We start from the raw sequence: 26,563 nt of genomic DNA, 5'->3' as shown, positions 1-26,563 counted from the left end.
ACTTCAGTGCAGAGGTGAGTGCCCAGGAAAATTCTGAGAGTCAGTATGGAGAGGTCTTGAGATTGCAAGCCCTCAAGACACACGCCAAGCACATTAGGATTTGGCTGTGGTCAGTTGACAAACCCAGAACTCTGAGCAAGTGTGACCACACGTTCTAGTCTGGTGTCTCCTTCCAGGCACGAGTGAATTGTCCCTTTGTAGTAATTCACAGTCACTGTGTATGGCACTGAACTGCTGCGGCAATTATACAAGTCCTTGTATAACCAGACAAGATGGTGCACGTGTGTGATCCCAGCACTTGGGAGGCCGAGGAGGAAGGACGGCCATGAGTTCAAAGCCAGTCTGGGCTACGTAGTGAGACCCTGACTCAAAAAAACAAAGACTCCCTCCATATACAGAACCATCCAGCTGAGCAGGAAGGCATGCCACAAACGTCCGAGAACAACAGATTTGTGATTTACTAATAAAAATGGGAATCGATAAAGTATGTGTGCAGCACAGTATAGTATTTTATATAGAATATTATTATGGCTCTTGGCCAGGGGTGATGGTCAATGTCTGTAATCCTAACATTGGGAAGCTGAGGCAGGACAATTGCCAGTGAGAAGGCAGTGTTATGATAGGAAAAAACACACATGGGCTCAGATTCCAGCTCTACTATTGAGAGTTTGGGTCAGATCACTGAATTTCCAGAGTCTCAGTTTTCCCAGATGCAAGGGTGTGGCCTCCCCTTGCCCCACCGTGGGGAGTTCAGTGAGTGCTGCCCACACTGGCCTTGACTTCAGGAAAGGTCCCCAGGGTAACAGCAGTTAGCTGACCCCTGCCCTCTGTGTCCCTAGGCCTCTTCCCATGGACAGCAGGGCCGTGTGGCTTGTGCCTCAGCTGCTATGTCCCGTGGTCCTGAGGAGGACGCTGCGGGGACAGCGGGGGGACATCTGTAGGTGCAGCACCCACCACATCCCGGAGGTGACAGACCTGGAGTACGACTCCCTCATCCTGGACCAGTTGTGCTCCTCGGAGCAGACCATCGTCATCTACGTGTCCTCCGCCGAGGACAAGGACTGGACCAAGAGTGGGCTGGCCCAGGTGTACCGGGGGCTGAACAGGTCTCGAACCATGCCGTGCATCCAGGTTGGTGGTACGCGCAGGCAGCAGGCTGTGGGAAAGTGCGCTCCCAGGACTGGGGAAGCTGAGGCAAGAGGGTCACTGTGGGTTTGATGCTGAGGCAGGAGGATCGCCATGAGTTCAAGCTCAGCCTGGGCTACATAATCAGTTCAAGGCTGGCCTGAACTACATAGTGATCCAGACCCTTGCACCAAAAAACAGGAAAGAAATGAAGTCTCCTTGCGTGTTCCATCTTAGTATATGTCCTCTTCAGTTCAGAGGACCTCAGCAGGGCTTTGGTCCCTTTTTAATGGCAGTGCTACAGTCACAGAATGCAGCTTGCAGTCTTGATTGTGTTGCTGGGTTCTGTGCGGTTCACGTGCGGGCAGCTGGGTCCTCAGAGTGTAGGGACGGAGGCGGGCAGATGCTTCATGGTCAGGAGGGAGATGGTTAGGTTGTGGGGTCACCGCCCCCTAAAAGAAATTAACGCTGGTCTCCTGGGGTGGATCAGGTCTGGATGACCGATCAGCCCTCTGGGAAATGACCACCAGATGTGAGGCTGCCCACACGCCGCCCCACCCCCCACCCCATGTGCTCTGTCACGGATGCAGTGCCGTGCTGTGTCAAGCAGGCACTCTAGCTCTAGAACCCTGAGCCAGATACATGGCGGGGTTTTCTTCATTTTTTTCTGCTGTGCTGGGGATTGAACCCGGAGTCTTCATGCTGAGCTGCACCTCCCAGCCCTTTTTGATTTTTTTCTTTTAAGCCAGAGTCTTACTAATTACGAAGTTACTTAGGCTATGCTTGGACTCATGATCTTTCTGCCTCAGCTTCCTAGAGTACTAGGATTATAGGTGTGTGTCACCGTACATAGCTCATTCTTTTTGGGGACATTATCCAGTATCAGGTGTTTTGTTAAAGCAGCACCACCTGGGCAAAGCCATGTGGAACGGGTGTATGGTGTCATGTTTACACATGCACGTACCTTTGTGATCACTGTCCAGTCTAAGATGTGCACTATTTCCAGGCCAGACAAGGCTCTCTGACCCCTTCTTAGTAACCAGCCCAGCTCCACACTCTCACGTGACCAGTCCTCTAACCGCTAGTGCCACTGACTAATCTCCCGTCTGTTCTGGTCTTTGTGGAATCACATAGCAGGTATTTTTTTGAGTGTATAGGGCACTGGGGATTGAATCCAGGGTTTGCACACTGAGCTGTGTCTCCAGCTGTGGCAGCAGATTGGGCTCCAGATCTTAGAGATGCGCACTTGGAGAAGGATTCAATAAAGACAGTGCAAATATGGTTGAGAACCCTTTGCAGGAAATCAGAACTATTTTGGAGCTGTAGTTAAAGAATTTTTGGGGTCCTTAAAGGAGTTCAGGGGGGTGCAGGAAATAGAGGGCACACTAAATGACACAAAGAAACTCTCACCTGATTTTTGATCCTTTAATGGAATGCCATCAAAGAAGTTTGTGACGTGATCTGGACTATTTAGTGCCCAAGCATCCCTAAGTATAGTGACACATATAAAACATGTACACCACAGAAGCCTTTAAAAAATTATTATTTGACAAGTGCTTTCATGCTAGTTTGACACATACCGCTTATCACAAGTAGCTGTAACAGATGAGAAAGGCAGATAGCTGAGTCTAAAAGAAAAAGATTATCACCATAAACAATCCTAGTTTTGTATCTTAGAGAATCTGTACATCTGGAAGGTATGAATGTATTTAGTACACCATGAAATTAGCAATAATTGGCTATATGAAAACCTTTGTTTCTTAATCTAGTTTTGTATCAACAGCATTATTTTATTTTTTGAAACTCATGACCTTGCACTTTGCCAGGCAGGTGCTGTGCCACAGAGCTATATCTCCAGCCCTTTAATTTAATTTAATTTAATTTAATTTAATTTGTTTTTTCTTTTGAGACAGGATCCTACTATGTAGTCCAGGCTGGCCTTGAACTTGCTATGCAGCCAAGAGTGGTCTCACATACCTACTTCAGTTTCCCGATTGCTGGGGTGACAGGCATATGCCACCATACCTGGCTACCAAGAGCACCTTTTAAAGAAAACTTATTGCTTTTTTCATAGAAAACTTAGCCTTTTGATGATGATCAGTGTGAACATATCACAACAATATATTTAGCAATGTTTATTGGGGTGTGCCTCCCTTAAGGCTCCCATTGGGGTCCCCTTAGTGACCAGAACAGGAGAAATGTTTCCAGGCAGCTTCTCTGCTTTTTGATTCATCAAGGGATTTGCCAAGGCTAAAGGATCTCTATGTAATTATCTTGACAAATTTTTTATGGCCTGTACAAACCAGATTATAATAATTAACATTTTATTTTTGACCAATGAAAGACTTGTGTTATTGTACCCAGACAATAATATGCATCACATTTATAAAACCAATTTTTTTTTTTTTTGGTACCAGAGATCAAACTCACAACCTTGCACTTGCCAGGCAAGCCCTTAAGCCTCTGAGCGAAATCCCCGGCCCTATAAAACCAATCTTAACATCCTTTTGATCAGCTGGCAGTCTGGGTTGGAAGCATGTCCTTAGTTCTAATGAAATCTGCAAACCAGCTTAAAAAGAAGAAAAATTTGTTGAGCTCAAATAAAAATGCTATTTATAGACTGGCCAGACAGACCAACAAATACACTTACGACAGTTTGTTTATAAAATCAGAGTACAGTCAGATATATTTGGCCACATTGAATTACAATAACTTTTTTACAATTTTTAAAGTTTCTAATTATAAACAGACTATCAGAGCTTTTTGCAGGTCAATTAAATAGATCTCTTATAATAAAAATTAAAAGGAATAAAAGTTTTGCCTATAATTAACGTTTTCTTTTCGTATTTTATTTTGTCTTAAGAATGTTGGCACCTTTGTGCCCTTTCCCTTCATCTGGCCTCGACTCAGCCTTTACATCTTTCACTTACTCAGACCTTTTCCTTTAACAGCGTTCATGGGGTCTTTCTCTGTAGGACTTAATATAGCAAAGAAGTGTCTAAAGAAATTATTTATTCCAGTCACAAACTAACAATTTTAGGTAGAGGTGTTTGCCTGATTTTAATCATTATAGATTTCATTGGCTGCATTCTTGTAACCACTTAAATAAAAAATTCTACAAGAGTCACATCTGATTGTGAGGCTTTTTCTGGCCCTGTGCACCCCTGTCCGTTGCCTCAGTGCCTGTCCGAAGGGTATGATTGTAAATCGTATTTGTATTTTTAGAAAGCCAATTGGGGCTGAGGATTTAGCTTAGTGGCACAGCACCTGCCTGGCAAGTGTGAGGTCCTGAGTTTGATTCCCAGTACCAAAACAATAAATAAATAAAAATCAAAGCTAATGGATAATTTCTGCCACTTGTGGATGGGGAACTTGTGGCTGTCTCCTATGCTGTTAGGGTTCTAAGCACAGGTCATCATGCCCTCAGAGTTCTGCCTCTGGCCGCCAGTCCAGTTCCCATTTGATGGTGTAACAGTAAGCATGGTGACTGTGCATGCACGTACAGGTACCAGGGCACTGTGGCAGGACAGGGTGCTGACCACATTGGCTACTGGGAGGGATGCCAGTGGGTTCCGGCCCTGCATGTTAGACAGTGTGGTCCTGGGGCTGTGGAGGCAGGTGGGCTCATAGCCACCCGGGCTCTGGCATAGGATAGGGTCCCTGCCAGCCCACACCCCCTGGTGTGCTCCAGGCTGGAACCAGCTCCTCCTGCCTGGCCCAGCTCTAGGCTCACGGGTCCCGGGGATTCGGTGGGTCCCACTGTGCACCAGTGGCTAGTACCCACCGACCTGGCTCTCCTTTTTCTTACATACTTGGCTTGCGGTGGCCCTGGGAGCTGATGAGTGGCTGATGATTGGCTGCCTCTTGCAGCGGGGGTGTCGCTTGTGCCCACACCATGATTGTCGTGATGTTCCCACACGGCAGGCATTTGGGTTGTTTGTATTTCTCTCAGCAACTTAAACTCACAACTTCGGTAATAATAGCACATATACTTGTCTCTAAAAATTTTGGAGATCTGGGCCAAGGAGTTTATGGATTTTATCTTTCCCAAGAGCCAGTGACCCAATCGTGTGCTTCTGTTTGCAGTGCCTTTGGAGGTGACAGGGTCAGTGTTTTTTTTTTTTTTTTTCTTTTTCTTACACTTTTCTCTCTCTTCTTGTTCTAAGACAGAAACTTTTGGATACTAGCAATTAACTGACCTGAAACAGTTTTTTACCAGGCTCTAAGCTAGAAAGGTCTCAGGAGAAACAGCTTCTCCTCTGTCCCAAGCTCTCTTTAAAATCTGTAAGAATTTAGATAGATTTATGTGAGTGCTCCCCCCTCTTCCCCAGCCTCTCAGATGGAATCACCCCTCCCCAGACACCTCTGGAGGAGATGGCTGATTGCTCTGTAAAGACTGATGGAGCTGGGGATTTAGTTCAGCAGCATAAGCGCCTGCCTTGCAAGTGCACGGTCATGAGTTTGATCCTCAGTACCGATAAAACAAAACAAAACAAAAAAAAAAAACAAAACCACAAAGTTCCATTTTCTCATCTCAGCATTGGTTGAAAAACAAAAACAAAAACAAGACTGGTGCCATGGTCCTCAGCTCTTCCTGCAGAGGCTCTACCTCGGGGACAGAAAACCATGCTGGGAGCATTTTTGTATTCTCTGTGCCTGAATTGGGAGCTGTTAGTTTCCAGCTCCACATGGTTTTTTTTTTTGTTTTTTTTTTTGTTTTTTGTCTTTTTTGAGACAGGATCTCACTATGCAGTTCAGGCTGGCCTTGAGCTCACTGTGTAGCCCAGGCTGGTCTCAAACTCACAACAATCCTCCCACCTCAGCCTCCCGAGTGCTGGGATTACAGGCGGGAGCCACCACGCCCAGCTGCTCCACATGAATTTAAAACTGATAGAGCTAATTTCCAAGTTGAAGAGATCTCAGGGGAAACTGTTTTTCCTCTATTATGTGCCTGCTTAGGATTTTTTCTGAGTTGTGTTCACCTGTGAGCCCCTGAGTGTTATAATGTGTTTCCCCCCATGTTTTATTCCTGGGTAGCAAATGCCTATCCATGGCAGTGAACGCTTTTACCTTTCCTTCCTTGTCCCCTCACAGAGGTCTCTGTTGTACTTCTCACGAAGTTCTCCTTCTGGCTCTGTGACTTCTCCAATCAAGGCAAAACTTACCCTTCCCAAGTTTTGTAAAATTAGCAACCCTTATGTTTGGGTGCCAATTACTGGAGGCGGATCAGGTTCCAGGTCTTAGAGATACATACAGGAAAGGATTAAATAAAGACACTGCAAATGTGGCCTGTGGGGGGCGCATGAAGTCAGAACTTTGTTGGAGCTAAGACAAGGACTTCACTGGGTTGCCCGTATTTATTGGATCCTCAACCGTTTGCGGAGATGTGCAGGAAGTGGAGGACATATTTCGGGCAAAAGCCTGAGAAACGGAGCAGGCCCTGAGAAGTTAGAACAAAGACATTCTGGGCAGTAAATCTTGTTAATTAGGATAGCTGTTTGATCTGTAAGGTTAGCAGTTTATTGCTTTGCAAAAGGGAGTGTCAGCCCCTGCAGCTGCAGTCTTATCTTGCTTTCAGAGGCATGAAAATGAACTTTTCCAAATGAGAAATCCCCTCATGATCTAACTGTTCCACAACCTGGTGCTCAACACTCAGTCCTTTGATATATTTTATCTTTTTTGGTTGGAGGGACCAGGAATTGAACTCAGAACCTTGCACTTGCCAGGCAGACACTTATAGATCCCTGGCCCTAGTATATTTTATCTTGAGACAGGATCTCCCTAAGTGGCTAAATTGCCCAGGCTGGGTTGGAACTTGCAGTCCTCCTGCCTAGCCTCCCAGAGCACACAACACGTAGCTTCTGAGACACACTGAAACGTTTTTATTCTGCCAGAGATTGGATATGGTAAATGCCAATCCTGTGCCAATATCTCCCATTCTGTCTATAGCAGATACTGTTCATCCATTATTATTTCCATCTGAGCCTAGACAGGTCCTGAACTCCTTTCTCTGGTTGCACTCCAAGCAGCTACTACCAGCCAACCTTGGTAAATGTATTCATGCTAATTTTTTTTGAGAAAGGTTCTCACTATGTGTTCAAGTTGGCCTTGAGCCTACTACCAAGCCCAGGGTAGCCTAGAACTCACAGCAAGCAGTTCTCCTGCCTCAGCCTTGTAAGTGCTGATCTGTGATAATTATTGATTTTATTCTTGCATCTCTTTCCCTGATCCCTTCTTAGTCCCACTGCTCTACTTACTGAGGCCTTTGTTGCCTCCCTCAGTTTCCTCACCACCCTCTCTAGCTGGTTTTCCTGCTGTGGCCTTGCTCCCTACAGTGTTAACTGCACACTTTCACATATGAGTGGACTGTGTTGGCCTCTGCTTTCCAACCTCTAAATGCCTGGAGCTGTTGTGGGTCCTTTTGCTCCATCTGGATGGAAATCATGAACTGGCAAAATGCAGCAATGCCAGCAGCATTGGTGCCACTAGGTGGCGCCAGGCAATCCTGGATCAAGTTGACATCGCCAGTTCCCAGGTGGAAAATCTTATTTATGGAAACCACACACTTGCTTGGCACCTGAGAAGTTCAGCAAATGCTTGCTGAACTGAGCAGAAGTGCAAGGTAAGGGGATCAAGAGAGCAGACCTTTACAAGCACTAATCACACAGTGGCCACCATTGGCATGGAGCACCATTTAGTCCTCAGAAGAACCATAACCAGCTGTTACTAGATGTGATTCCACTGTACACAGGCCAGTGACAGACATGGGGCAGCTGAGTCACATTACACAGCTAGGAAGTGGTGGGCTGAGGTCCAGGTCAGGTCCTCTGGGACTCATGCCTTTTTTTTTTTTTTTTTTTTTGAGGGGGGATCAGTTGCAGGGGATCAAACACAGGAATCTTTTGGGATGGAGCTATATCCAGCTCTTTTTATTTTTTATCTTTGTGTGTGTGTGTGTGTGTGTGTGTGTGTGTGTGTGTGTGTGTGTGTGTGTGTGTGTTGGTAATCAGACTTAAGACCTTGTGCTTGCCAGGCAGACACTACGATGCTGAGCTATATCCCCGGCTCTTTATCTTATTTTAAATAATTGCATGCATATGTTACAGAATGTCCTTTTGCCAGACTGGGACATGCAGCTGTTGCTCATTTTAAATCCCTTCTCCTCTCTTTTCTACTCCTTGGTCCTCTTCATGTTCCCAGGAGTCTTTCTTCTAGTTTATCATTGCTTCCTTACTGTAGTCATTAGTTTATTTATATTTCAGGTTTCTCTTATAAGACAAAGCATATGATAGTCAAGCTTTTTGAGTCTGCCTTATTTTGTTTAGCATGATGGTTTTGAGTGCCATCTATTTTTCTGCAGGGGGCAGGATTTTATTCCTCTTGATGACTGTGTAATATTCCATCATATCTGTGTGCCATATTTCCCTTAGGCATTTATCTGTTGACAGGCATCTTGGCTGCTTCCAGAGTTTAACCATTATGAATCGTGCTGTTATCAACACTGACAGTGCTATGTATCCCAAAAGTGCAGTGTCATTAATTCTTTTGGGAATGTGCCCATGAAGGATATAGCTGCTTGAATGGAATTTCTTCCTTTCTTTTTTTTTCTCAGAATCTCCAGGTTGATTCCAATAGTGGACATACTAGTTTGCATTCCCACCAACAATGTAGGAGGCCCCTGCCCCCAATTATTCATTATTTTTTGTGCTTTTGACAGTGACAGCCATTCTGACTGAGGAGAGGTGGAATCTCAGTTGTTTTGATTTGATTCCGAGAGCTAATGATGTTGAGTATTTCTCTATATACTTTTCATGTACTTCTTTTATCTACTTCTTTTATGAACTGTCCATTCCATTCATTTGTCCAGTTTTCTTTCTTTTTTTTTTCTTTCTTTCTGTCTTTTTGAGACAGGGTCTCGATATATAGTGTAGGCTGGCCTTGAGCTCACTTTGTAGCCAGGCTGGTCTCGAACTCCCAACAATCCTCCTGAGTGCTGGAATTAGAAGCATGCTTCATTACGCCTGGTGACTGGCCCAGTTTTCCATGGGGTCATCTGTGTTTAGGGAGTGGCCGTTTTGAGATCCTGCTGTAGTCTAGATATCCTCCACAGGACAGACAGCTGGCCCACTTGCTTCTGACTCGGAGGCGGTCCTTGGGCAAAAGGGCGATCAGTTGTCCCATAGCTGGGTAAGAGCAACGGAAGTGCGCTCCACTGGCAGACATTGGCTGTGGACTTCCGGCCCAGAGACTTCCGGGCTGCATACTTGGTTCTGGAGACTCCCTGTCCCGGGCCTCTGCGCCCGAGGCTTCCAGCGTCCCCTGTGCTAGTTGACCCAACGCGGCCTAAGGCGACCAGCATGGCGACTGGAGGTTTCTTTGGCTTCAGCCTCGTCCTGAAGGTCAGGGTGGTGCAGCTCTGCGTGCAGAAGCTGCCCAGTGGGCGGCGAGGGGCGAGCAATGTCCCCTGCTGGGGCTGGGGCCTAGTAGCAGGGATGGCAGTGTGCACCCCCTGAGAGGCAGAGGGCGTGGCCGGGGCTGAGGTCTCGCGAGAGCTCAGGCAGTGTGTGGGGAGGTACAGGGCCCCGCGCGAGGGGCCGCGCTGAAAGATTTCAGGTGCGCAGCCCCACCCGGCAGGGTGTCTGTCCTGAGGCGGGTTTGTCCACTAGTCCCTTAAGTTTCCTCACAACACAACGTCTGATTGAAGAAGAAAACCTCCAAGCGGTGAAATGAAAACTATTCCCAACACCTGGCTTCAAAAATTTCACAGTGCGCCCGTGAGCGCAGCCTGTCACGGGCTAGACATGATCCCAGGCATCTGGAGCACAGTCCCATCGCTCGGCGGTGCAGTGGGCGGGGCCTCAGCACATCAATCCGGAAGAGAACCTGCGGGAGGCCTGGGTGGTGGCACACAGCTGTAATCCTATCCCTCGGAAGGCCGAGTCAGGAAGGTCACCGCAAGTTTGTGGCCAACCTGGGCTTCAAAGGTTCTTGCCCTAGTATAAATTACTGTACAGTAGGGCTATCCAGTGACTTAAAGGCCAGCCTGAATTCAAAGCAAAACCTTATCTTAAAAAACAAAGACTGCATATGTTTTGTCAGGAGGCAGAGGCAGAGACATTGCCTTGAGTTTGAAACCACCTTGGGCTGCAAACTGAGTTCACGGCCACTCTGAACTACATAGTGAGACCCTCCCAAAAAAAACAAAAAAATACATTTTGTGGAGAAACATGAAAATGTCACAGCCTTGGCAACACGGAGGTCATTGGCAAGGCTCCTATGGCATCTCTAATGCAGTAGGGACACAGTTAGAATTTTGCATTCTAGGACACTGCTGAATGGAGCAAATAATTTATCCTGTGGCATTATTATTATTTTTTTATGGGTACTGGGGATTGAACTCATGACCGCGAGCTTGCAAGGCAGGCACTTATGCTGCTGAGCTAAATCCCCAGCCCTGATTTATCCTGTGGCATTATTTTTTTAATTAGTTAATTATCTTGAAAACAGGGTCACCAGATTGCCCAGGCTGGACTAGAACTTGCAATCATGCTGCCTCAGTCTCCGGATTTCGGGGAGTGCAGGCATGCACCCAACACCTGGCTCGCCGGGCCTTAAAGACACTTAGGACTCGTTTTATCTTTCAGAGCCACCTGGACACCTTCCGCCTGCTCACATACAACCTCACGTCTGCGGCGAAGCTGATGGGCAGTGACTGTCCGCTCCTGGTTCGGAGGCACAGCGTTGTCCCGGGGATTTTCCTGGTATGAGGTCTGCCGGGGAAGGGATGGGACGGGACCGGGATGAGGCCTTAGCCGCTGTGTGGCCTGAGACCGGGCCTGGCAGTGGAGCAGGTACCAGGCATCGCAGAGCGGTTCTAGCCTAGCACAGCCTGTGGCAGGGCACTGCCTATTCTCTGGCTGACCGCTGGGCTTCCTGGGCTCCTGTCACTGTTTCTCTAGGGAGGCTGGAGATCAGATTTCGCAGGTGCTGGCACATACCTGAAATTCTAGCACTCAGGAGGCTGAGGCAGAAGGATCACTGCATGTTTGAGGCCAGGCTACACAGTGAGACCCCGTCTCAAAAAAAAAAAACAAACCAAACCAACACCATAAAAAAAAAAAAAAAACCCCAAAAAACTAAAACCCATCAACCAAACAAAACATTGGATACTCTTAAAGCTGAGGTAACAAATGACCCACTTTACAGTTTGGAGGTAACTGTAAATACTGAAAGTTAGTGCTTACCTTAGAAAAATGTATCCCTAGCACTAGGGAGTAGCTGTGGGTGGTTAAAGCGCAGGGAGACCTAAGCCTCTGGCAAGACACTTTGGTGGGGCAGGGAAAGAACTTTGCAAATGGAGCCACATCCACACTCAGTTCTGCTCACTTGCTGTGTGACCTCGGGGAGTTACTAAGCCTCTCTGAGCCTGTTTGCTCCCTTACAAAAGAGGGAAATCGAACTAACTTACAAAATAGCTGTAAATGTTCACGAGCCAGGCATGAAGGTGCGTGGCGGTAGTCCCTGCTGCTTGGGAGGCTGAGGCAGGATGAAGCAGGTGAGATCCTGTCACAAAATAAAATAGAAGGTCAGAGGCTGGAGCTCAGCATCTGGGTTGAATCCCCAGTAATGGAAAAAAAGTCCAGTGAGGCAATAGTGGTCAGGTTAGGGGCTGGGGATTTAGCTCAGCGGCATAAGTGCCTGCCTTGCAAGCAGGCAGTCGTGAGTTCGATCCCTGGTACCGATAAAAAGAAAAAAGACAAAAAAAAAAAAAAAAAAAATAGTGGTCAGGTTTGTTTCTGTGCCCAGCACATCACAGGCACTGGAATGGTCTTTCCTCTCCTCCAGTTTTGTAGTTCTGTGTCTGTTTGTTGACTGTTTTGTACCAACATGGCATTGAGAGTGAAGACATGGTCTATCAGTTAGCCACTCAGCAAGCGATGGCCCTGCTGCCCAGGAGCTCCTAGTTTGGGGGACAGAGCCATGGTCGGGGCTCCCTGAGGAGTTTGATTCCTGAGCAGAGCTGAGGAGGGGGCCGTCCCAGTACTGGGAGCATGGCATTAAGGGCCTACAGGGCCCGGTCAGCATGGCACTCTGGTGTCCGGCTGTTCCCTCTGCACTGACCTCTGGGAGAGGGGCAGGGGCGCAGGGGGCCCACCTGGCCAGCTTCTTAGGTGTCCGAGGATCAATGAGCAGTCAGGGTGGCCTACGCACCTGTGACCCCAGCTTGAGGGAGGCTGAGGCCGGAGGATGGCCCATGTAATGCCTGCCCTGACTTTGTCTAAAGAGCCTGTCTCAAACACAAAACCAAAGTGAAGGAACAGTTGGCCAGCTCACAGCTCTGCACTGCCCTAGACCTGTGGGGGCGAGCACAGACTGCAGTTCCCACTCTGTGTGACCTGGAGTGACCGAGGCTACCAGGCCGGTCCCCTCCCCAGGAGGGAGGACCCACTTCAGGGGCCCCTCAGGGTTGCCTGGGGCTGTTTTTGTTCCATTCTTTCCAACTCCCTGAAAGTGATGGAGGAGCCTTGTTGAGGGTACCTCCTGCATTTCCTGAGCCCAAAGCGCTGCCCAGAGTGAGCCTCAGTCAGGCTGGACTCTCAGTGTAAGAAAGCAGGTCAGAAGCCAGGCGTGGTGGCCACATCTATGATCTCTGCCACTCCGCAGGCCGATGCAGGCCGAGGAGTTCAAGGCTAGCCTGGGTTGCGTAGTGAGAACCTGTCTCAAAAACCAAAAACAAAAAGCTACTTCAAAGCATAAAGGCTATAGTGAAAATAGTACCTGGGGCTCTTGGCTGTTGAAAAGCTCAGACGGACCCTCTGGATTAGACTGCTTGGGTTTTTGTTTTGTTTTGGGGTGCCAGGGATTGAACCCTGAGTGCTAAGCACACGCTGAGGCGCATTCCAGCCTCTACTCGGATGCGTGAAGTTCAGCGGAATCTCACTCAACGCATCGTCAAGAAAAAAATGTAGTGGGGATGGTGGTGCACACCTGGAGTCCCAGAACTCGGAGGCTGGGCAGGAGGATCGCTGCAGATTCAAGGCCAGTCTGTGCTACGCAGTGAGTCTTAAAAAAAGAAAGGATTTTGATACCGGATCTGACCAGAGTCAGGGAAGCTTCTGTTTCCCGTCTCACGGTGCTCGGTGTCACGGTCGTGTTATTTTTCAAACCCACAACACTGCAGCCCTGCCCATCACCCCGCGGTGCCGGCACTCAGGAAGTCACAGCTTGGTCACATACCGAGTGGAAGGAAGGTGTCCTCTGAGGTGAGACTGTCAAGCCGCTGGAACCCAGGGCCTCACAGCCACCCAGCGACAGCCCTGACTCACTTTGAGACAGGGACTGCTGAATTGCCCAGGGTGGCCTTGCACTTGCAGTCCTCCTGCCTCAGCCTCCCCAGTAGCTGAGATTCCAGGCGTGCACTACCACACCCAACTCTCCATTTTGTTGTATTTTTTTTTTCCTTGAGACAGGGTCTTGCGGAGCAATTAAGGCCCTCAGGAGGCTGTTGTAGGCTCACTTTGTAGCTCAGGCTGGCCTCAAACTTGAGCAATCCTGCCTCAGCCTCCTGAGGCTGGGATTACTGGCCCACTCACTCCATCATACCTGTCAAGCTTTCAGCTTTTAAAATTATATTTTTCTTCCACTATACAAACATTTCACATTTAGAGTGAGGAGAACACTGGCTAGACCTCATCTTTACATCACCATTTTGGAGTAATCCGTTAGGATCTATCCATCCATCCATCCATCCATCCATCCATCTTGGAGACAGCATCTGGCTAGACAGTCTAGGCTGACCTTGAACTCACTGAGATGCTCCTGCCTCAGCCTCCTGAGTGCTGGGATTGCAAGTCTGCACATTACACCTGGCAAGGTTTTTAAAAATGTACCAGTTTTATATACTAAATTCAAGCAAGATAAATGGGTACGGGTGCAAAAGAATAAAGCCACCAAGGGACGGGACTGAGGTCAAGGAACCATGTAGAACTTTTCAGCCTGCACTGGCTGGGCCAGTGGGGTTAGAAGCAATAGGTTCTCTCATTGCAGAAATGGAGGTGAACAGGAGAATCCTGTTCTCATGGAGAAAACCCTGAGCCTGCCCAGCCTTTCTAGACAGGAAGAGAGAGTAAGGGGAACTCAGGGAGGCCGCTCAGGGATTCCACGATGCTAGCTGTGTCCTCGCCAGTCCCAAGTGCCACCAGTGCCAGCTGTTTCATCCCAGTCTGTCTCCTCGTACCCCAGATGCCTCCAGAGCCCCCTGCTGCACACACCCCGCTCCCTCCCTGCTCGCACTGCTGGGCCTTGAACCCAGGGTCTTTGTACTGAGCTCTACACCTCTAACCCTCTGTACTTTGAGCCAGGGTCTCACTAAGTTGCTGATTTGCCCAGGCTGGACTTGAACTTGAAATTCTCCTGCCCCAGCCTTCCAGAGTGCTGGGATTTCAGGTCGGTACCACCACACCCCCCACAAATCCTAACTGATGTTTTTTTATTAAAGAAGAAACTGCCTCAGTATGATTAAATAAGTCATCTGACTTTTGGAGAAGTGCTTTTAGAATTCAAGTCTTCTGGTTTCCAAGGTCAAAGGTTCCGTTTTGTTTCCTCCAGCGTAGCTGTGAAATGTGTGCAGGCAGCTTATCATGAGTAAGAACACAGGCCGGTATCTTTAGAATTATGATATTGATTGTGCTGAATGAGAACACTTTTTTTGCTTTTTTGAGACAGGGTCTCAGCATGTAGCGTAGGCTGGTTTTGAACTTTTATGGAGCCCAGGCTGGTCTCGAACCCACAGAGATCCTCCTGCTTCAGCCTCCCAGCACTTGGCTAGTAAGCAAACTAGTAAGCCTGTTTCCTTGTTTTCAGACAACATATTGGGCCCCAGGGCTACGCAGGATGAGTACTGGGTGTGCATACCTGTGAGCGTTGCCTGTGGGTACCACCCAAATACCTTTCTTTGAATTTATAGGACTACTCTTTATGATCAGATTCTGAAAATGTTTTAACTTTTTACAGATGTACATCCGAGGCAAATTACTATTTGCCAACTTTATTTTCAATGGCTACAGTACATCTGCTAGAGATCTTCAAAAGCAAATCATGAAGACGAGAAACGATTACCTCATGGGCTACTTCCTCCCAAGGGACTTCAGAATTCGGTATGGACGCTGCACATGGCCTGCCTTCTCTCTTTACTTTTACTCACTTGTTTCTGTTTTGTTTTGTTTTTTGACTCACTCTGTAGCCCAGGCTGACCTCAAACTTGCGGCGATCCTCCTCCTTCTGCCTCCCGAGTGCTGCACCCCGCACCTAGCTTTCACTGTAGTAAGAAAATGTCCTTGAGGGCCAAGTTTTGCAATGTGCCCTTCTGGATATTTACGTCCAGCATCAGATCTTTTCTGCAAAGGGGTGGCCTTCCCTTTGGCCAGGACTTAGTCCAGGTGCTCTGCTGGGTGCCAGCTGCTCCCAGGAGCAAGAGGCAGGCGGAAGTGGACCTGCTGGGCCGAGCACCCTCCTGTGGCCGCAGGGCTTTCTGTGGGGCGCTCCCCTGGGCCAGGACCTGTTGTAGACTCTCTTCAGCAGGATGGGTGCGGAGCAAGCCCTAACAGGTTTCACACCGAGAAGTTACCTGAGCACAGGAGAGAGCAGAGGCTGGGCTGATGACAGAAAGGTGTTCAGGCAGCTGCCATCTTTCTTCACAGTTTTGCTTTTATTTTTGAGTCTGGGTATCACCAGGAAGCTCAGGCTGGCCTCAAACTCACAGCAACCTTTCTCTGCCTGGCCTCCCGAGGGCTGGGGTTCCAGGTTTGCTACACCCCTGGAGCCCTGCCCCAAATATGAGAATGACCATAATGGGAAAACCAGGAGAAAGAGGAAAGGGGTTTCCCTTTTTGCTGATAATCATATTGCAAGCAGCAGGGGGAAAGGAACACACACAAAACCTCCGAGGAATGCAGCTTTTATTAATGACTTCTTAGCCCAGAAGGGACAGTGAGACAGTACAGCCACACACAACCCACAGCTGGCGGCCTGGTAATCTCCCAGAATAGCTGGCCAAAGATCGATGTGATAAAATACAGAGACAATGATTCAGTCCTGCTTTTTTAAAAGTATCTGCACATCACATCCTCACAGATAAGACCTCAGAGGCAGGGGCCACCCAGATGCTTCCAAGAGAGGGCAGACTGAGGGACACACCCCTTGGGCGGAGCATCCCTGCAGAAAAGCAGGGGACCCTGCCACACCTGACGGCGAGATGGACGGAAGCACATGCCAGAGGCGCAGGGCAGCTGCGGGCCTGGGGACAGGAGAGAGGACTGGGTGTCCGCTGGTCCTGAGCTTCAGAGAGACACAGTGAAAAAGCTGCAGAGATTTCACTACAATGCGAACATGAATATTTAAACTTTTAAACTGTACACTTAAATACTCGAGATGGTAACTTTTATGGTGCTTTTACAATTCCTAGATTATAACCTCACGCCTTTAGGTACAGTTAGGAAATATATAGTTCTAATATAAAAACAAGTGATCAAAAAGTAAAAACAAAACATCTTTGAAAGAATATTCTCAAGTTCTCTATATGTGTGTGTTTGTGTATAATTGTACTAATTTTTTCATGGTGATGTGGATGAAACCCAGGGACTTGTGTACAGTAGGCGAGTGCTCTACCCCAGGCCTGAAGGCAACCTGTCTGTCTGTGTGTGTCTCCTTTCTTCCTCCCTTTCTCCTTCCCTCCCTCCCTTCCTTCCTTCCTTCCTTGTAGGGTCTCACTGTGTAGCCCAGGCTGACATCGAACTCATGGGGATCTTCCAGCCCCAGCCTCCCCAATGCTGGGAATACAGGCATGTGCCACCATGCCCGAGTAAAGGCAGACTTTATAAACAAGCCTAACTTTTCAAATAGCACAGTCTCATGCTCTGTGTTCATAGTTAAACATGTTAACAGATTGCAGCCGGGCTGAACATGGGGCGCATGCTTGTAATCCCAGCTCTTGGGAGGACTGTCACAGGTTCCAGGCCAGCCAAAGCTAAGTAGTGAGACACTGAGCAAAAAATACAGGGCAGTGGGATGCACTGTGCAAAGGTGACTGCTGCCTGAGCCATGCCCCAGGGGCTCTGGCTCCTGGCCTTCCCACCCTGTGGGGGGCCTGACTCACCCTGACTCACCTGCTGTGACCCCAGCCTGCTCGGCTGCTGCACCCTCACCATCACCTGGAGTATCCACTTTCAGGCTCCCTTTCGAGCTCTTTTAGAACTCCTGTCTTCTAAATTACCAGAGAAACCAGTGGCGGCGGCAGCACTGCCCTGGGAGGAGGCCAGGATGAACTTGAGTATTTTACCACCCAGAGCAGCAGAAGGAAAATGCGCTTGGCACATTTCTCCTCCGTGCAAGCGACGCAGCGGCACAACAGGTTAATGCCCCAACCCGCCCTCGCTCCGTGGCCGCTCGTTTTCATCAGCAAAGCAGGACCTTCAGTGAGCCTGAAGCCAGGCTTGGAACTGGGAAGGAGACCTTGCATCCCTTGCCCCTGGGAGCCCTAGAGTGCAAAGTGTGTAAGAGAACAAAGCCCTGCAATTTGGGGGAAGAGTTTTTAGGGGCAGGGCTTGACGTTGTCTTTCTGGCTAAGTTGCTTCTGCTAAAAACACATTTTAATCTATTTTATCACCTGATCACAAGCACTTAACATGCAGAATTTCTGTGCTGGAGCTCAGCTGGGAGACGATTGTAGTCAGTAGGGGTGCCACTCTGACTGAGGAGGCTGGGGCAGCGGGAGCCCTAGGAGACAGCAGTCTGTCTGCTCGGCGTCTTCTGTCCGTCCGGGAGCTCCTGGGCGTCAGGAGTGATGCACGGGCTTAGGTTGGTTCTAGGATAGGCCCAGGGGCCTGGTTGGATCTGGGATCCCTGGGACCATACCTAGAACAAACCCAAACAGAACCAAACTCCTTGGGAGCGCTGCAGCTCAGGTGGCTTCTGGGCTCTGCACCCCTATGCGGCTCCAGGTTGCCCAGGGGCAGGACGACCGCTGTGGAGGAGCCAGCCAAGGGGCAGTGGGAACAGAGCGGTGTGAAGGTTGCAGGACGCACTTTGACTGGAAATGCAGTTCATTTCCTTATGATTTAGCCAGGAAGGACAGCAAAGGATATGTCATTGTTTAGGATATCACAAAAGGGTAAATTCAGAGAAGACACGCTTTAGTAAAGCTCAGCTCAGGAAACATAAACGTAAACAAGAATTTTTTTTTTTTTTTAGACAGGATCTCACTATGTCATATAGGCTGGCCGTGAACTCATGGCAATCCTCCTGCCTCAGCCTCCTTGCTAAGGCGTACACCACATCTGGCAAAATGAGACATAGCATAAAGTAGTGAATTATCCCCTACTTTAAGAAACTCTTAATACAGAAATCTGAGAGGAAATATTTCTACGAGCATATCTATACTAATTTTTAAAGAGCATGTAGTTAGAAGTATCTATAGTTTGAATTCTATTCTATTACAATAACATGTTGCCAAGTGAATTTTGGAAGTACAGATAAAACCAGTTTGTTGATAGGCTGAGCTAGATTAACATGCAGAGCAGCTAAAGGTAAGCATGTGCATTTTAACTGATCACACACTGGAAGAGACGAGTGAAGCCACGCGCACCTTCTGGGCTCCTGCTGAGTGTATGTACCTGTGCTCCTGGGATCAGCTCATCCACTTTTGGTTTCTAGCGATGACCCTTGAGTAGGATTACTTTCCTCTCGTGATTATATCCAAGAGAAGCTGTCTCCTGGTTCCACCAAGCCAGGCTTAGCCTCATGACTATTTCTTCTGTAATGGTAGCCTCAAGAAACTGAGCCAGGCGTGGTGGTGCATGCCTGGCATCTTAGTACCCAGGAGGCTGAGACAGGAGAATTAAATGTGAGTTGGAGCTCAGCCTGGACCACAGAGTGAGTTCAGGGATGTCCTGAAATACATGGTGAGACCCTGTCTCAAAAAACCAAAAACAAACTGGTCTGGATCATCCACTACTGTATGATATCTCTATGCAAATTCGCTTCCACTGTAACTGAAGGCTGAGTCCAGGAGGCATGGACATAAGAGAAACAGGCCGATTTGCCAGTCACTGTATGCGACAGAGGCAGGAGCAGTCTGTAGCTGATAAATTGGTGGAAACACTGCCTGATGCTAGGATATCTATTTTTAGGCAGATTCAAAATTCATATGCAAATTTCATGTTTTATTTTTTCATTCAAGAGAGAAAAATTAGCAGGGCTTGGTGACACAAGCTAGTAATCCCAGCACTTGGGAGACTGACGCAGGAGGATTACCTCAAGTTCAAGGCCAGTCTAGGTTACATAGTGAGTTCAAGGCCAGCCTGAACTGCATATCGAGGCCCTGTCTCAAAAATCAAAACAGAAGGAGCTGGGGATTTAGCTCAGCAGCATAAACGCCTGCTTTGCAAGCAGGCAATCGTGAGTTCGATCCCCGGTACTGATAAAAAGGAAAAAGACAAAAAAAAAAAAAAAAAAAAAAAATCAGAACAAAGTGAAAGAAGAAAAAAAAAAATCATCTGCTTCTTTCATATATTAAATGATAATTTATACACACCAAATATAGAATGATAAGGGAAATTTAATCATTCAATTTAATCAAATTTTGATAAGCTTTTAACATGTTTTCTTTTTTTTTTTTTTTTTTTTTTTGTCTTTTTCCTTTTTATCGGTACCAGGGATCGAACTCATGACTGCCTGCTTGCAAGGCAGGCGCTTATGCCGCTGAGCTAAATCTCCAGCCCCCAACATGTTTTCTTTTTAACATACAGTTTCTTTAGCTGAATCAAAAGAAAGATACTAGTTGGATGTGGTGGCACATCTCTGTAACTCTAGCACTCAAGAGGTTGAGGCAGGAGGATCACTGTGAGTGAGACTGAGGTCAGCCTGGGCTACATAGTGAACTCAAGGCCAACGTGAATTACACAGCAAGATCTTGTCTCAAAAAAAAAAAAAAAATGACAGACAGACACTACTTGAAGAAGGACCATATCAAAGAATAAATTCTTTTTGGTATAATTTCTTAGAGTCTACAATCTTAATTGCATATTTCTGTGATATTAATACTAAATGTCATCTTCTTTTTCAGGACTTAATCTACTTTGTATGTTGGAAATTAAGCTACCTTTGTCTTAAGAAAAAAACAGCCAAATACATCTTAACAACATGTGCTTTCCAATCCAAATAGAAAATACTCTAGAAAATGCTAACTTGAATGGACTGGTTTTAATCACAGCCGACAGATTACAGTGAGAACTAACTTCAGAGAAAGAATGAAAAATGGACATTGCACCATTCAACAACTCTTGCATTTTTAGAACAAGCACTGAGTCCAGGGACTTCACTGGATTAAAGACACCAACTTAACAGGCAGTGACTAACATGTCATAAAAACCCATTCTTTGTGCACAATCCACTTCCGGTCTCGCTGTGTCTGTTTACTCTTAGTTTGCACATAGTTCTAACTAGCTTTGTCATCTGCTGTTCAAAACCAAAGCAGATCAGAAGGTGCATTTAAGACAGTGGAGACGGTGGCAGATGCCTGTAATTCCAGCACTGAGGAGGCTGAGGCAGGAGGATTGGTGTAAATTCAAGGCCAACCTGGGCTACATAATGAGATCCTGTTTAAAAAAAAAAACCACCAAAGGAAAGGAAAGTGGAGAAAGGCTACCATCACAGGCACACTTGAGTAAGCAGGACATCTAGGGAGGAGTCACAATGACAACTTGAGAACTCAAACAGGCACAGCCAATGCAGATGTTTAGTTCAGGGAGAAATGATTCTTGGTGTTTATCTGCCAGAGTATAATCGCTACTGTTGATAATGGTCATTTTGATATAAAATATTAAAGTGCCTTTGATAATCCCTCAAGACGACGGTAGTGCACATGGCTTTTGTAAAGACTTCTGAAGTTATTCCAAAAAAAATGCTGACGCTGAAAGCGGCTCTTGCTCAGTAGAAAACGGTCACCCGGGACGATCACTGCTGATGATACCCTGTGTATCCCTCACACATAGTCAGGTCAGCCTGTTCTTCCTAAATCAGTCACATTTAAACCAGTATATTCAAACCAATAGCTTTAGAATATAAGGCTTGGTGAGCAGAGTTGACGTCACATTAATAATCCCATAAACTGATGTGTTGAACTAAGCATGAATGAACAAGAACAAAATATTTAACACTCTCCTGCAATATACACAATGATTTACATAAAAGCAATCGCATTTCCTTTTACAGTTGAATACATGAGAGTCATCAGTGCATCAAAACTGATTAGTCAGTCAAATACACGGCAGTCACACATTCCAGCAAGTATCTTTAGCATGTTTTTAAGGCAAGCAAAAGAATGCCAGCCACACAGGCATCTCACAGTGCATGCATTTCACTGCTGGGAAAGCCCTCAGCCTGTTCCAATTACTTACTCTTCCTTTAGACACAATTCTAGCAAGCGTGGCAGTCTGGGGTTTCAGTCCGCAGCAGGTCAGAAGCGGCAAATGAAGGACCTAGTGCAGGAGGCTGGCACATAAGACAGCGGCAAGTAACAGCTGATGATAAGGGAAGATACAGAGATTGTGAGACACAGACATAGCTCAGAAAGCACAGTGCTGGGCACTTACATGGGCAGGGGCGTGTGACAGTGCCAAGGCCAGCTTGGTGGTACCCAGGCATTTACGACCCTGGGACGGGGCTGGCACTCCCGAAGTTGACAAAGAAAAGGGAGAGCATATTGTACGACTCAAGCAGCAGTCACCAAGTAGCAAGTACACCCAGCTGTTAAGCTGTGCAATGGGATGATTCAGTGGATCCGCCTGAGTTACCGAGACTCAGCTGACTCAGGTCAGTCACCTGTGAATGATGACGGACGAGTGAATGGCTGGGTGTTTTCTCCTGCATCTTCTCTCCTAAAATATTTGCATCATCATGTTCCAATCTAAGCACAAGCTGCACATTTCCATAAATACAACTGGAAAAGTCAATCAATCTTTAATTGTAGCTTGATACCTCTTTTAGTTCCACCATGATTTAGATGAGCTATACCACTTTGACATATTTATAATCAGATCTTCTCAGCCTCACAAGTTTTATTTCCTTTTTTTTTTTTTTTTTTCTTTTTGAGAGAGGGTCTTGCTATGTACTTCAGGCTAGCTTTGCTCTCACTTTGGAGCACAGCCTGGTCTCAGACTCGCCACAATCCTCCTGCCTCAGCCTTCCGAGTGCTGGGATTACCGGCATATGCCACCATGTCCAGCTTTTTATTTCCTTTTTGATCACTTCTGAGAAGAAGGCTAAAATATCATTTGGCAGTTCAGAGAATTTGTGTTCCCTACAACATGAGGTCAGCTGCTGGAATGCAGGGTCTGAGGCTGACACTGTAGCCTCCTCTTCTATGGGAAAGTCCTGGTGTCTTTCTCTGGACTTGCTTCTCCCAGTAAATCGGGAGTGCAAATGTGAGTAACGCATCCACACTCAGCTCGGTGAGCACAGTTACCCAGTTACCGCACTTTTGTACTAACAAGGGCTTGACCTACGAAGGTGATAGCACACAGGACTTGTGGAAATACGCAGAGGATTGCAAATCAAAGGCTGGCAAGAGACGGCAGGCTGAGGGAAGCTGGCAAAGGCATCCTGGGCCTGCTTGCTCCTTGCCTGCCTCGCATATCTATAGGTCAACAAAGGGACAAGTCCCACCTCCCACAGTGACCCAAATGGCAGTTCCCATGCAGCCTTCCTTGGGGAACTCGACTGGTCCTGAAAAACAAACTGGAGTAGCAGTGGCTGTTTGGAAAGCTGTCCAGATGCTACTTTTAACAAGAATTAACAAGAATTAAACTGTCCAAACAACAGTGACACTTGCAAAGTATGACTGTCAGTTTTTCCCACAAAATGTTTCCCAGAGGGTTTCTTTTGGATGTAGGATGGTAGCTATTAAAAATAGTTAGAACCTGATAGGAAAACAGAAAATATTCTTTAGAAGGCAGGAATGTAGCTCAGTGGCATAGTACCTGCCTGGTAGGTACAAGGTCCTGAGTTACAGTTCCAGTTAAAAAAAAATTCATAGGAAAAAAACTAAGACAAACACCTCCTTACATTACATTGGCCCGTTGGGTAACATTTATTTCCTAGGTGTTTATGGCAAGAACAAAGTGCTAGACGGCAATTTTTAGATTTTATATGGCATAAACATTAGCTAGGTATCATTCCAACATAAGAATTACAGAGACTATAGCCTAAAATCTGCATTTAAAAAAGAACACCTTTAGTTTATTCTGATACAGGTACCCCACTAAAACAATTGAGAAACAATGACATAAGATATTTTTTTTTTAATCTTTTTTTTTGTCTTTTTCTTTTTTATCGGTACTGGGGATCGAACTCATGACTGCCTGCTTACAAGGCAGGCGCTTATGCCGCTGAGCTAAATCCCCAGCCCCAATGACATAAGATATTGTAAGAGAAAATTAGCCAAGGAATTTTTCACAGAGGAGATAGTATTTTCTTAGAAATATTTCAGAATCATCTCAGAGAATAGTGAATAAAACTGACACGCTATATGAAGATATTTCCCCAAACTGGAATAGAAACAAAACATAACAAAGGAACAAAAACTATTAAACTAAATCTTCTTGTAAGAGTATAGGTTACTGAGAGATTATTACATTTTTCCATAACTGCTTTCTTTAAATCCGAGTGAAATGGAGCTGTGGGAGTGCGCGGCCATGGCTGGCCAGCAGCTCAGCAGAGGCGGCCTGCAGAGTGCGCTCCAGGCTGGAAGTCCCTGGGCACCCCGAGTGGACACGCCCTGCAGGCCGCCGCCTGCCCAGGTGACGCCCCTCACAGGCGCCTCACTGCCCTGTGCCCGCCCCTTCACCAGCACACTCAGACCTACGCCACCAGCCTTGTCTCTTTGCAGTCTTCTGGCTTTCTCCTCCCGGCGCCCTTCCTCTCGGGGCCCGCCGCGCGTCTGCACGGGACTCTGCGCAGGAACGCGGGGAGGTAAGTGGCCCCCGCCCACATCATGGGCTCCGCGCTTAGCAAAGAGCAGCACCCGCAGGCATGGGCTCTTGCCGTCCTTTTGCAGGCTAGACAATGTAAGATCTCCTACGGGGCGCTTGCCCAGTACAGGGAACTGTTGCTGCCCTGTAACCATGGCTAGAAACCGCCAGCCTTTGGGACCCTCAGACCTGGACTTGATTGGTAAAGAGTAGAAGCTGCAGAGCGACATGAGGGCCGTGTATCCCCTTTGGGCCTCCAGCCTGTGCTATTAACCATCCGCGCCTGCCTTACTGGGGCGGCCCTACCCGAAGAAAAAGTCCCGGAGACGGTCAGCTCCTGGCCGACTGCTCGGGCGGTCCGGGAGAGCTCCGGACTCCAAGGAGCGTGACTCTCTATTCCAACAGCTAGAAAAAGAGCTGTCCTTAATGCCTAGCCCTACTAAACCAAAATATCCCTTTGATGAGGAAAAGGATAAAGATGAGTCCCCGGCAAGGGGTCTGTACCCCGCGCTGGACGAGCTCAAACAACAGCAAAGTAAGCCTAAAGTGGCACAGAGAGGAACTGCCTTTTGTTCCCCTTTTGAGACAAAGGAACAGGTATTCCAGCTTCAAAAGCCTGAGGGAGCTTGTCCTACAGCGCCACCTGCTGACCAACTACAAAAATTACCACCGACTCCGCCACCCAGTGGTCAATCTGTAGAACAGCAGTCCCCTTGGTGTCAATATTACCAACAAGCTCGAAGACGCCAACAGGTTTCCCAACAATGGGGGGATGCTATGAAGGCTTACGCCAAACTAGAGATCACACAAAAAGGAATTGGGATTTATGGCAACAAGAAATGGCCGATACCTTCCCTGTTAATTTGAACCAAAACCTCCAGTGACCGTTACAATGGTACCCTCATGGTCACACAATGCTCAAATGCTTGCGAGAGGCTGTTAGAGAGGAGGGCTTGCAGGGCCCTTTTGCCCAACAATTACTAGAGACCATTAGTTTCGATCTTAATACCCCCACTGATTGGAAACAGTTAGCTCGTGCTATCTTTACCAGCGGCCAACACCTGGGTTGGCTGGCTGTCTACAAGGATGAATGTGAACAAGCCTTAAGGAATCAACAGGCTAACGTTCCCCTAGATTATGACTGCTTGGTAGGAGACAGACAATATTCCTCCCCTGTGGTCCAAGCTATGGGGCCCCCACACTATTTTGATCAAGTTCGGCTAGCAGCCACAAGGGCATTTAACTGCTGCAAAGTAGGGCCTACTCCCCACCCCAACAAGCTCCTCCAGGGTCCCAACGAGGACTTTGCCTCTTTTGTCTCTCAAGTAGTGGAATCCTGTAAACGCAAAGTCCAACACATGAGGGCGGCAAAAGCATTAGCTAAGGAACTTATCTTTGGAGGAGCTGCTCCCATATGCCAAACATTAATAGCCCCCATAAGACATGAAGAATTAGATAGATGGATATTGGCCTGTCGTGAAGTAAATGCCCAGGGAGCACACGCCCTGGCGGCTGCGTTAGCTGCTCATTTGCAACCTCCCAGGAGGCCTTACCTTTATGTTTTAATTGCAAATCACCAGGACATTTTGCTAAACAATACACAAAAAAGGGGGGCACTAAACCCAAGCCCCCTACAATGTGCCCCAAATGTAAACGTGGTTATCACTGGGCAAAAGACTGCTGTGTTAAGACTGATAGAGAAGGCAACCCTTTAAACTCCAAACGGAGCAACCCTCAGCCCAGCAACAAAAGAGGGACCCCATAAACAACAAAGATAACTCGCAGGATCTTTGGACTATTCTGGTCACGCAAAGTAAGGCTTTACTTATATTGACCATTGAGGGCATTCAATTACAGGACTTTTGGATCCAGGTGCAGAATTATCCTGCCTTCCAAAGGATCCATACTCCAGCTTTTTGGTCTACCCATCCTGGCCCTGTAGTACAAGGAACTACAGGCCTTGAACCAGCATTACAGATAAGCCAACTATTACAATGGAAAGATAAAGAAAACAACAGAGGGCTTTTCCAACCCTTTCTCCTCTCGCATCTACCCCAGGTACTATGGGGAAGAGATATTTTGAGTCAAATAGGAGTACACCTAACCACTGAAAAACTCGCCCCCTCATAGAGGCCGTTGAGCCAGTGGCTTGCCCACCACACATTCAGCTACAATGGAAAACACAGCAGCCTGTATGGGTGGATCAGTGGCCCTTGTCTTCCCATAAACTTATAGCTCTAAAGGACATAATGAAGACAACTACAACAAGGGCACATCGTGCCTTCTACCAGCCTCTGGAATACACCCATATCTGTTATACATAAAAAGGACAAAAACAAACTTGGACTCCTCCATGACTTGAGAGAAGTCAACAAACATATCATTAAGATGGGGAGCCACTCAACCAGGGCTCC

General features: G+C 47.3%; 1 protein-coding gene across 3 annotated transcripts in view; it reads left to right on the top strand.

The window, feature by feature from the left end:
- Nucleotides 1-21,266, top strand: part of LOC106028944 (uncharacterized protein C3orf20-like) — a 32,234-nt gene extending 10,968 nt beyond the window's left edge. The window contains exons 7-10 of one of the 3 annotated variants that reach the window (XM_023567674.2): nucleotides 840-1,131; nucleotides 10,770-10,886; nucleotides 15,139-15,281; nucleotides 20,246-21,266. In XM_023567674.2, coding sequence (XP_023423442.2) covers nucleotides 840-1,131; nucleotides 10,770-10,886; nucleotides 15,139-15,281; nucleotides 20,246-20,252 — 559 coding nt within the window. In that variant the 3' untranslated portion in view covers nucleotides 20,253-21,266. Of the gene's footprint in view, nucleotides 1-839; nucleotides 1,132-10,769; nucleotides 10,887-15,138; nucleotides 19,565-20,245 lie in introns of those variants that run through there. The other 2 variants (XM_063255330.1, XM_063255332.1) reach the window with 2 other exon arrangements.
- Nucleotides 21,267-26,563: the final 5,297 nt, after the last annotated feature.

Source organism: Cavia porcellus, unplaced genomic scaffold (assembly GCF_034190915.1).
Source record: "Cavia porcellus strain 051 isolate PalLab524CR breed Dunkin Hartley unplaced genomic scaffold, mCavPor4.1 scaffold_8, whole genome shotgun sequence".
Classification (NCBI taxonomy): Eukaryota; Metazoa; Chordata; class Mammalia; order Rodentia; family Caviidae; genus Cavia; species Cavia porcellus.
This window is presented reverse-complemented; position numbering and strand designations above follow the sequence as displayed.